Below are 12,905 nucleotides of genomic sequence, written 5' to 3'. Positions count from 1 at the left end.
ATCTACTAAAACGTGATCAATTTTATTATGTATTTTTCCGTCTGGTGATGTCCAAGTGTATTTATGAAAGTCGCGATGTGGGAATTTTTTACTCTTCATGATTAGATTTTTGGATGTTGCAAAGTTCACGAGTATAACACCGTTGTCATTACTTTCCTTATGCAGACTTTCGATCCCTATAATCGGTTTGAAAATATCCTCTCGTCCTGCCTTCGCATTGAAATCCCCTAATGGAATTTTCATATATTATCGTGGAGTTGGTTAAATATCCGTTCCACTTCTACGTAAAAACTGTCATCCTTATCTTCAGTTGGGGCATGTACATTTAAAACAATAATATCACACCATCGTCCCTTAAGAGTAATAAAAGAAAGTCTGTCAGTAACAAATTCAACCCGTTTAATTGCTGGTAATATTCGTTTGTGAACGAAAAACTCTGTTCCTAACTGGTGATTTCTTATTTTTCCCCGTAAAATTTCCGAAATTCACAGATCCATTTCCTTCCCCCTTAAGTTCCTGAACTCCAACTAGGTCCATCCTGTTTCTCTATCTCACTCGTTACGGATTTTAACGCGCCTGTCCTATTAAAACTTCGAAAATTCCATGTTCCAAATCTCATGTCCATTTTCTTTTGGTGAGATTGTGCCAAGTTATCAGTCCTTGTCCAAAGCTTTTTTGAATATTTCTGAACAAGAGTGTTTTTTTACAGATAAGGTTTTGGTACGAAAACCCCCAAGCTGGAGGACCACTCCTAGTCGTCTGTCCGCGACTGCTTATTCAGTAAATTCGCAGCTGACCTCTATATTTAGAGGCCTTCTCCTCAATCTGCAACCTGAGGAAGCGCCGTGCCGTGGTGACAGAAACCCACACGAAGCACATATTAGACACTCCTTTCCTATATATGATCCATACCAAATGCAGGCCTTTAGAATCACGAGATTATAAGATCCATTGTAATAGACTATTTTCACAGACAATGGTGAATTGTCTTCAATGACATCAGTTTTTAGCGTTGGACATTTAACTCCTTCTTACTGATGTTCTTTAGTGGTCAGAATAAATTTTATTGTTCTTGGGAAACACCAAGGGTCTGGACAAAAATTTAATTTAAACGAATTATTGTGTTAATAGTAAAAATTATAATTAATGTTAATTTGCCATTCAATAGAAACTTTGTCAAAAATTGTATCATAACTTAGAATAATACATAATTGAAGCTTTTCGTAGGGGCACGATGTCACCAATAATAATATATAATTCAAGCGTTTACCACTGGGTTTCTAGTTCGAACCTCCACCAGGTAAGTTTCTGGTGGCAACAATGTGTCAGTGAATTTTCGCAGGATACTTCCGTTTTGTCCCACATTCTCATTCCATCAATTCTTCCATTACAATTGACATACATTAATCAACAGATTCCTTTAACTTAATAGACATAACGTGGGACGTTAAACTTTAAAATTTCATTTTCAAACTTCTGTTTCAAGATTTGTGATAATTTTAAGAGATAAATATTATCAGATATACCATGTTTTCTACGTCAATAATCGCACCGTTCGAAACGTCGCATTTATTAAACGACACGTGAAATGTAAACTATTGACCAGTTTTCAAACTACCATAATGGATGAATAAGATGACCTTAAATGGAGAGATGAGCTAAGATGGTCAATATCAGGAACTTTTTTACTCAAAAGCAAAACGTCAATCATGTCACATTAAGATATCTATTTTCTAAAAAGTCTGCTTCTGTTAAAATGAAGAACTCCCTGAAATGAAGATAAGATCACACAATTAGCTCTGTCATTCAACTTATGCTCATTAGTTGATATATAAAATCATTTTCTCTATTAAAGAGAATCAGTCAATCGTAAATTTAACAAACAGAAATTTACTGCCCAAAATAATTGATAATATAAATAATGCAACTTCTATGTACAAAAAGTCATGCTCTGATTGAATTATCAATTTCATGATTCCTTTGTTCCATTTTTTGCTAATTTTATAAATGTTCAATATGGGACATTATTTTACTCCCACGCAAAAATTTCGGTCTCGTCACAATCACGTACTTAACGAGAAACGAAAGAGCTGAAACTATTCAAAACAGTCCGCATCTGTCAAAATGAAAAACTACCTGAAATGGAGACAACGTCACATAATTAGCTCTGCCATTCAAGTTTAAATGCTTTGTAGCGTCTCGATTTACACTTTAATAATCAAGGATTCTACGGAAATATCTCGAAAATCGTTAAACACAATTGAACAAAACAAAAACTCAAATAGGAAATGCAATAGGTTCATCGGACGGTGTTGTCCCGGTGCCTATCAGGGCAGGCCTTCATGAAGGCCAAGGGCCTGATTTTAAAATTTTAAATTGAAACCTCGTTCGATAATCTTCAAACACTACATGGACTTGTGACAAAAGATTTTTCATATCGGTCACCGTATTCAAAATGGAACCTAGACATGATCCTTTTATCAAACAAAATGTCTAGTACTACTAATATGAAAATGGTTGGAGATAAATCAACAGAACAAAAAGTGAAACAGGAAAATGGCATAGTGCACGTCGAATGATATCGCGGTGACCCCATGGCTACCTTTCAGGAGGGCCCAATGCCTAACTTCAAAATTGTCAATAGAAACATGGGTCAAGTGATATCTTGTTCGATACATCTTTAAAAAGTAAGAGGCGTTGTGGTAAAATATTTCTCATATCAGTCACCGCATTCAAAATGGCCGCCAAGACATGGTGCCTGTATCAGATAAAACGTCCAGTACGAATAATATCAAAACGGTTGAAATAAATAACCGAACAACAACTCCCGGTGATTTCCTATACGAGTTTTATTCTGTTCATTTCTCTGCATCCCTTTTCATATGAGTGTACTAGACGTTTTATCTGATACAGACACTATGTCTTGGCGACCATTTCGGAAACGGTGACAGATATAAACATTTTTGCCACAACACTGTTTAATGTTTGAAAATCTATCGAACGAGGTATCACTTGAACCATGTTTCCACCTAAAATTTTAAAGTTGGACCTTGGGAGCACCACGACAGCATCATTCGACGTACCCCTTGATATTTTCCTGTTTCGCTTTTCGTTCTGTTCATTTATCTCCAACCGTTTTCTTATTAGTGTAAGGCCCTGGGTCCCCATGAAGTGTGGCCCTGGGCAGCACTGCGACAACATCATTCCACGTTCTCCATGATATTTTCCTGTTTTGCTTTTCGTTCTGTTCATTTATCTAAAACCGTTTTCATATTGGTGTATTGGACGTTTTATCTGATACAGGTACCATATCTTGGCGACTATTTTGAATACAATGACTGATACGAAAAATCTTTTGCACATCTCTTGTTTAGTGTTTGAAGATCTATCGAACGAGATATCACTCAACGCACGTTTCCATTTAAAATTTTAAAGTTGGACTTTGGCGGCACCGCGACAATATTTGACGTGCCATGTTGCATTTAACATTTGAGTTTTTGTTGGGTTCATTTATATTAAGCCGTTTTCGAGATATCTCCGTGGAAAGGTTAAAATGGGTCACCAGATATATATATATACTGGCGGATCCAGGATATGATCAACGGAGGGGCTAAATCATAGTCTGCAGCTTTATCCAGTGTAAAACAGGAGTGAAGTCCATTTTATCCAGTGTATATCTGAGGACCAAGGGGAGATATAGCCCCTCTTGGATCCGCCTTTATGTATATATATACCTTTGGGGAACCCGTGGTACAATTTGTACCATACGAGTGTTTCAAGGTACATTGCGTTATAACTCTCCTATTTGAGCTTTTTCCTCAGGGTCTTTTGTTTTTCAAATCCAGAGGCATTGTAGAAGACCTTACGTATGGTTTCACACCTTCCTGCGTCGAGACAAAGAAGGTGTTGACGTCATAATTCTAAAATATATATATTTTCATTTAATATTGCGGGGCCGGTCTATGTTCATTATTTTTTGCCGGAATTATTTTTGCACGTAGATTGAAATTTTGCACAAACATTCAGTCCATCAAGTAGTATTTACCAGATTTTTTAAAAATTTCTGCGTTAAAACAGGGGGGATCCAGACGGGCAAAAAGTTGAAAAAAGGGATATTTTTGCCAGAAAATCCCTTTCTTCGGGATTTTCCCGCCTTAGATACATGATGGAGACATGTGAATGTGGTACCGCCTAAAAGGCAGTTCTATTCTGAAGAGAATGATGGGCGAAACATGACCCTAGGGTAATTAGGGGGTGTCAGGGAATTTTGATCAAAATATACTTCTGTATAGGGGAATTTTGGACATTTTTGGTATTTTCTGCGGGCTTATTTTTGCACCTAGAAGATTGAAATTGTGCACAAGCATTCAGTCCACCGACAAGTATTTAACAGATTTTGTTCGTATTTCTGTTTTAAAACAGGGGGTTACAGAGGGGCTAAAAGTTGAAAAAGGGAAATTTTTAACAAAAAATCCCTTTCACGGAATTTTTACGCCTTAGATACATGATGGAGACAAGTGAACGATACCGCCTGAAAGGCAGTTCTATCCTGAAGAGAATGATGTGCAAACCATGATCCTAGGGTAATTTGGGATGTCTCAGGGAATGTTTAAAACTATCCCTCTGTATATGGAAATATGGGACATTATCGGTATATATATTTTTTGGGCGGGCTTACTTTTGCACCTGGAAAATTGGAATTGTGATAAACATTCAGAACACCTAGTAGTATTTATCAGATTTTTTTAAGATCTCTGCGTTAAAACAGGGAGGACCAGAGGGGCTAAAATTTGAAGAAAATGATATTTAGACTAGGGATGGCCACATTTTCCGGAAAAACGGAAAATATTTTTTCCGGAAACCGGAAAATTTTCCGGAAAATCGGAAGACGGAAAATTTTCCGGAAAAACGCAAACGGAAATTTTTCGGAAATGAAAATGTTCACTTGGAATAGTGACATTGGTCGTCTTACATTAAGAAATATAACGAAAAATGCTACGCGAAAACAACCTGTAAATGAGGCAATTCTCTTCACAATCTAGTGCTATAGAAACGCAACTCAAACTTAACAGTGTATAGAAGAGAAAAAGTCGAGTAAATCAGCGATGAAACATTCCTTTCTCCTACATCTATATGTACACTTGCTAAATCATGTAATTTTTTTGTTTCATGCGATAGAGAAAATCGAGAAAATGTTAAGTGTTGTTAGTCGGATTGTTTCCCACTTTAAATATAGTACGTTGGCAACGTCAGAACTGGAAAAACAGTTAAGGTTATTAGGATTGGAAGTACATTTCCTTATACAGCAAGTGAAAACTCGGTGGAACAGCATACATGAAATGCTCGAGAGAGTGACAGAACAAAAAAGAGCTCTTAACAATGAATTATCAGATAGAAATGTAACAAAGACGTCAGATTGCAAGAAGTTTAACCCTTTAAGGATATCCAAAATTTTAGACTTTCACTCAAACAGCTACTGCTTCCTTACTATTTATCGTAGGATCATTGTTCATATCTCGTTTTTCTCACGATAGAGCATACTTACCAACGGTATCACGTGTCGGTATCATAAACCTTATCCGGAAAAATCGAAAAAAAACGGAGTTTTTCTGAAAAAATCACCTCTTCGTAACACTTGCTCCCCTTGCAGTATTTGCTTTTCGTAACAAAGATAACAATTCATGAACAATGTAAATAATTTTTATAATGGTATTTCCTCCTTCCTTTATCAAGTAACATGATTTAATAAAAATAAGTGATTATGCAAATAAGACTAAGTTAAATTACTTTCAATAATATAATCTATCGCAGCGTCACCGAGAACTGAACCCAAGTACCATAGCATCCCATAACATCCTATGACAGTGCTTCAACAGCATGGTGATCTGCTGGAATGTATGCGGGTGCGGACTGACTTGAAGGAAGATGATGCACAAGCTGGAAAGTCCTAGATTAAACCTCTACCTGCTGCCGATGAATTTCAGTTGTGCTTACATGTTGTGTCAGAAAACAAGACCCCATTTTTATTTACCTAACACTAGCGCACTAGGTGGCAGGTAGTTAAAACTTTATACAGTTGTCAACTCCATGTAGTAAAATCACTGCACCCTTCTCACTCCTCTATAACAAAGGAACCTCCAGATATATCGGCCTTGTAACCTGATTTCTGATCATCCCTCGTACGTCCAATTCTGATTCGCAAACCCCTTCACTTATCACTACGCGGTGAATAGTCTGGATTTTCATGTGATGTACAACGTGTTCATCAGAGAGGTCTATTTTGTGAAATTAAGAGCTATTTTCATGAGTCGAAAAATTTCTAGTTTCCATTCTGATGAACGAACTCAAAATAAAGCTGGCACAAAATTAAATTTAGTTACAATTATATTCGAAATACAAGAGACCGAAACATTTTTGAGGTGAAATATTTACCTTGTTCACTCTAAACCATCGCTATTAGTACAAAAGTGTTTCGAAATAATGTTTATGCTGCTCTGATAATAATGATTGTTTTTACAAATATTTCACGTGAAGAGATAGAAATCAATGCTCATAAAACTTACAAGATGACAAAGGCTATGCCTGTGTGCATGGGACAAAACGTCGAAGCAATACAGAAATGGCAATACCATTCCGCATTGATCCCGAGGGACCAATGCAAGAAAATTTCAATTTTCCCAGGAACTGTTAGTAATATTACAAAATTATAGTAACAAAATAACATTTCAGTGAGAGTTACATATTACTACATGAATGGCACATTGGACCCAACGAGTAAATTTCCGAAACTAGAGTAGGAAAGGAAGTTGGATCGAGAAAATTTTCTGTTCCTCAAAGCTTGCAGCGCTGGCCATGGCCAATTCCTACATTACTAATTCGTATAATTTTATAGACATTTTTGTCTTTGTGGCGCAAGGTGTGTCTGTTACAGTGGAATCGAATTTGTTGGTTAAGTCCCTGGTTTAATCCCCGGGGAAGTAGGCTGTGCTCAACATCGTGCCTATAGGTTTTTTCGGGGTACTTCCGTTTCCCTCCACATTACATATCACAAGTTCTCCCATCGTGATTCACTTGTCCTGATCACCCGTCGCTCTTACGCTTGTCGGCATATTCATGGGTCTTTAAACAGAAAAACTTCATTTTTATTTCCCTTGGAAATTCCTTACACTTTTCAATAGTATGTCTCATCGCGATTTCAAACCTCAAACTTCACACTGCATAAAATCTAATGGGTTGTTAATAATGAAACAAAAATAGTTAAAGTTCTGTAAGCTTAACATTTAAGGAGAGAAACATTTTGAACTTCAGGGAAAGCAGAATAGACACAGTAATGATCTTGGCACCTGGCATATTAAGACGAAAACAAATGACTAGATAATAAAGTGTATTTTCCAGTTATTAGTGTTGTTCAAACGAAAACTGGTTAAGCTATGTGATTATATGTATATAGTGAGAAAGGAGACCATCGAACGGAAGACAATTGGTATAGACGAGCTGAAACAGCTGACTGTAATTACTATTGCGATAGCCCTTCTTACTAAGATCGATGGATACTCACCTCACGCTTTAGCTCGTTTGTAATATGAACTACGTGCTTCAGCTGACAGTGAATACACTGGAATTAAGAACATGACACTAACGGGGACTTGTAGGCAAGTGTTGTGTTGCAAATATTTTTCTCTAATTTAGATAGAACACTCAGAGATAAAAGCTGAGTATGTCACTAACAAGTGACTCACTGAAATTCTTTCAATTTGATGCCCTCTTCTTTTATTTACCATGGTGGGTAACACATAACGATTAAGCTTTTGTCGTATTCCTGCTAGATACTTGACATATTTGTGATTGTACTAACAAGGAATTGTTAGAATAGAGGGGAGATGTCAGAGAAGAATGGTATTTGAACGAGAGTTCGACAGCCCGTAACCATTTTTATTTAATGTTAGCAAACACTAATACTCAGAGTAGAATTTTACGTTTTTCCTTTTTCGACTTGGAGATATTTCCAGTCCTTAAGGCTCATACTTGCGTGAATTCGAATAGCTTGTATGGAGTGGTTATTGAAGAGTACGCCGTCCTATTTGTTCCCTTAGGGAAAATATTTTTAAAAATACACTGAAACACGTGTGCAATTATCTTAATTGAAAAGTTCAAATACTGAATTTTTGGTATTTAACCTTAACAAACTTCAATATGTGGACAGCTTGTTAGAATAATCGGTTCTCATTCCCGTCCATCCTTGCACTTCGAATTTCTGTGTAAAACTTGAAGTCTCTAGCTAGATCAATATATCAGCCAGTCTAGAATTATATATAGAAGAGATACTAACGAAGACGGTATTTTGATAGACAATATAAATATTAGATTTACTAAATTCCCAGATGACATAGCTTTCGTTGCGGAATCTTAAGGGAAAATAAGACGAAAATTTCGAGAAAAAGTTTTAAGAACTTAGTATCTGAGATAAGCCCAATAGTAATTGCAACCAGTGATTATCTTTGGGGTACCCAGAGGCTACGAGACTCCATTAGGGAAGCTTCGCGGATCGTCCTTGAATATTAATCGATGAAATCCTGCGTATACTACTGTTAGGGAGTATTAATAGTGAAGACGTGAAGTGCAAACTCTGATCATGGAACTAACGAAAGAACAGGTATGGCGAAATGAGGATTGGGACGGTGAAGTAATATTCCGTGCGGCTTTGAATAAAAAATCAGGAAACAGTATCATAAAATATCTCGTCTGAAGTTTGGGTTAGAAACGCTGACTTTATGCAAAGTGGATTAAAAATCACTGGAAGCTTTCCAAAATTCGGATGAAAAGGGAGTTCTACAAAATTCAAATTAGAAAATGTGACGAACGATAAGAAGGGGACAATATTATGTGAAATAAGGTCTAAGATAGAGAGAACAGTGTAAAAATAAATACGTAACGTTGATCCAAATGTTGGATGCAGCTCAGATACATTCACAACATGGATGAACGTAACTTAAACCATTTTTTTAAATTAACTTTCATACCGAATAAAGGTGTTTTTGGTTAGCTGAACGTTTAACTCTGCTAAAGGATAAAGGTTCATCTAGCTGGTTGAACGTTTAAGTCTCCTGGAGGACGAATACCCATCTGAAAATGGGTTAAAGCTCTAAATGTGGTACAGTTAAAACTATAATACAGAGGATAAATAAAGGGTCATTTCAATATACCCACAATAGACCCATCTTTTCTCCGTTGCTTTGAATACAAATTCTACAATTTTACATATCATTAAAAAAAATGGGCATTAAATTCAAACGAAATGTAGCATTGAGCAACAGTTAACAATAGCTTCTATAAATCTAATACAGACTCGAAATCACGTTAAATATACTCTAAAAATCAATAAATGGATTCAACCGTACCTTTGAAATATTGATTAGTAAATCATTAAAAATAAAATATAGAAAATGAAGACATGAGAGTAACTAGATATATCATATGACTAATTATTATTTACAAACCAGTGTCAGATTATCAACATTTTTATAATTTTCAACATATTAGTAAAATATGTTCCGTTTTAAATATGTTATTTCTTCACAGAAAAACACACAAAAAATATCCATGTAATCAAGACTCGAATTGAGAATTTTGTATGTCAGAACATTTTTAAGCTCAATATAATCTGCCACAATAGTAGCGACTGAATCATTAATGCTCAAACATTATTCAGTTTCGTTTGTAAGCGTTTCTTCCTTTTCCAGCCATTATTTTGTCAACAGCTTGATATTTCTCTTGCTATTACTTTTTTATATATATTTTAATTAGTTTCCCGATAAAGCTCAGTACTTTCTTTCCTCGTTTTTAGTATATAAAATTGATCATGTAATAATTTATCATTGACTTCTAACTAGTAAGTGCTTTGCAAAACGCAAATAAATTAAAACCCCACAATATCATTTATGGATTGCTTATTTGGGACGAATTTCTATGCTAGAGATACACACTTACTTCTTAGTAATCATTTATTAATTCGCGAAAAGCTTATAGTCTTTAAAAAATAAGCATAGGGGTCTAGGTTGGGATGGTCTCTGATTTGAGTGTTTTCCTGAGACGGGAGTTAGATTGTGTAGAACATATGAAAATTTCAAAGTAAACATCACTGAATATATATTTAATGAATATTAGTTACCAAATATCTACTATTTATCTAAACGACTAATGCACATGACTGTACATCAGTGTACTATTTGAAAAAAGTTATCAAGGATTGAAATACATAGACAGGAGCAAGAGCAATATGTTAGTATACGAAATTTGGTTTCTTAAGATTTGACGCTAAAACTTCCTCCAGGCCATATTGTAACAGCGTTCGTAATAAACGTTATACAAAGAATTCCTTTGTGAACTCTATAATTTTTTTTTTTACTGTTTATTCTATTCTAAATTATTTTGTATACTTTCTCTTATATATTTTATTATCTTTGAAAGTCTTGCTATTGGTTTTTGAAGCATCAGATTGGGATTGGTAAGTAATATCTTTTGAAAACTGAAATAATTTCAAACAGAATTTTGTAAACTAAAAAGCCAGAAGTCTTGTGTGATATTTTCGTTATTTGGGCGCGCTGGACGGTCTATCAATAGAGTAACGGAGAAAACACTGTCTACTTTATTAATACTATTTCCCCGGAGGTGATGTCTCTGATATAAAAGATTAGACCTTTACATTTTTCATTCGTATACAGATTCTTGAAACTTGACTTAATTCCATTTTGTTTTAAAACTAAATTCGAAACATTTAAAGATATGAAGTTTTCCATTGTATTCTATTAGCGCGTGTGAGTTTCCAATTATCCTTCCGACTAATGTCTTATCCACGTTCTTCGCATGTAAGATGTTTCTCACACGTGTTTGTTAAGATGTGAGCTCTCAAAGAGAACTTTGACTAAATCCTTTTCCACATTTTTCGCACTTTCGAGGGTTTTTTTCTGAATGTCTTGTAACGTGTGCTATCAAACTAACATTTTGACTAAATCTCTTTTCACACTATAGGCATGTATGAATTTGCTCACCTGTATCTGTTAAGATGTTCCTTTTCAGAGTACAAGTATGTCTGAACTTTTTTCCACATTCTCTCCAAGTGTGAGCATTTTCATTTGTATGCATAAACATGTGCGCTTGGAATTGTAACCACCTAATAAATTACTTTTAACACAGTTGTCACTTCTGAGGTTTTTCATCTTTATGTATTAACATGTGCGCTCTCACAAGTGATTTTGGACTAAATCTCCAACAGCACACTTAGCACTTGAGAGCCTTTTCACCAGTATGTTGAAAGATATGTTTTCTTAAGTTAGAACTATCGGTAAATTTCCTTCCACATTCCTGGCACTTTGGAGTCTTGCACCACTATGTGTAAATATGTGTCTTCTTACGGCAGAATTATGAGAAAATTTCTTTCCACATTCTTCGCACTGTAACGTTTTTCACCTGTATGTATTAAGACGTGTGCTCTCAGATTTGAAGTATCTGTAAACCCCTTGCTGCACACTTGGCACTGGTAGGCTGTTTCAGCAGTATGTGTAAAGATGTGTATTCTTAAGTTAGAGCTTTGACTAAATGCCCTTCCACAGTGTTGGCACTTGTGGTGTTTTGCACCAGTATGTGTAAACATGTGTGTTCTTAAGTTAGAACTTGTTGTAAATACCCTACAACATACCTGGCACTTGTGCAGCTTTTCACCTGTATGTATAAACATGTGCTTTCTCACATTTGATTTCGCACCAAATCTTTCTCCGCACACTTGGCACTTATCAGGTTTTTCACCAGTATATATAAACATGTGCTCTCTCACATGTGATTTAGCACAAAATCCTTTACCGCACACTTGGCACTTGTGAGGTTTTTCACCAGTATGTGTAAAGATGTGTCTTCTTAAGTCAGATTTACGAGTAAATCCCTAGCCACATTCTTGGCACATATGAGGTTTTTCACCAGTATGTGTTAAGATGTGCTCTTTCAAACTAGAACTCGGAAAAAATCCCCAGCCACACTCTTGGCAGATATGAGTTTTAACAGATGTATGTATAACTATGTGTGTTTCCGTACTTGCTGTTGCAGTAAACCCGTTTCCACACTCTTCACGTTTTTCTCCTGTATTTAGTAACATGTGTGCTCTTTTATTAATTCGTTTTACATATTTTTGATACGTATGATGTTTTTCACTTTTACGTGATCTCGACATATGCGATAGAGTTGATCCTTTACAAAACGATTTGCTAGTATCAGATTTCGCATCTGGATGAGAAATTGCCTGGTTTCGAGCAAAAAGCGTGTTCTCTTCTCTGCAAAGAGTGTGTTTATGGAACCAGTAAGAAATTAATTAAATCCATAAAAATAACATGAAAGAACAAAGAAGGGACAATTCTTAAATGTAAAATACAGCAGCAACAGCGAGATACTGATCACGAGAACCTTTACTATTACAACTACCAGAAACTGTTAGTAAAGCGACAAAAACAATTCCAATTAAAATAAAGATAAAAAGGTTATAACAATTCCTGTTTCAACACTGGTATCATTTTAGGCAATTTACCAATCCCTAGGTCGTTTCAGAAAAACAAAAAAATAATAATAATAAAATATATGCATCTTCTGTTAATTCTCCAGAGCACCCCTTGCGGAGCTTACGTGCTTGAAATATCTCAAATTGTGTTTCGAATCTCTAGTCTCAATTTAGCATGAAATGTGACATTTGAGTTGATCATGTGACACAATATGGTCCTTATGACAAACGAAATAGGCCCTTCGTAATAAGCTGATGCCATGCCATTGAAAGAAAGCAATATATTATATCGAATTTACAACCCTATTATTGCATGATATGTCAAACGATGTTCCCTGGCAGTTGTCTGCATCCTGAAAAAAGT

At 35.6% G+C, this 12,905-nt stretch overlaps 1 protein-coding gene across 5 annotated transcripts in view; it reads right to left on the bottom strand.

The window, feature by feature from the left end:
* Positions 1-12,905, bottom strand: part of LOC145681206 (uncharacterized) — a 144,594-nt gene that overhangs the window by 88,382 nt on the left and 43,307 nt on the right. For 2 of the 5 annotated variants that reach the window (XM_081752729.1, XM_081752728.1), the window contains exon 3: positions 8,678-12,320. The exons of 2 other annotated variants lie outside the window; for them this stretch is intronic. In XM_081752729.1, coding sequence (XP_081608855.1) covers positions 11,936-12,320 — 385 coding nt within the window. In that variant the 3' untranslated portion in view covers positions 8,678-11,935. Of the gene's footprint in view, positions 1-8,677; positions 12,321-12,905 lie in introns of those variants that run through there. One more of the 5 variants, XM_081752727.1, reaches the window with a different exon arrangement.

This window comes from Thermobia domestica, chromosome 3 (genome assembly GCF_964235325.1).
Source record: "Thermobia domestica chromosome 3, izTheDome1.hap1.1, whole genome shotgun sequence".
Classification (NCBI taxonomy): domain Eukaryota; kingdom Metazoa; phylum Arthropoda; class Insecta; order Zygentoma; family Lepismatidae; genus Thermobia; species Thermobia domestica.
Note: the sequence above shows the minus strand (reverse complement) of the source record. Positions and strands in the feature narration are given on the sequence as shown.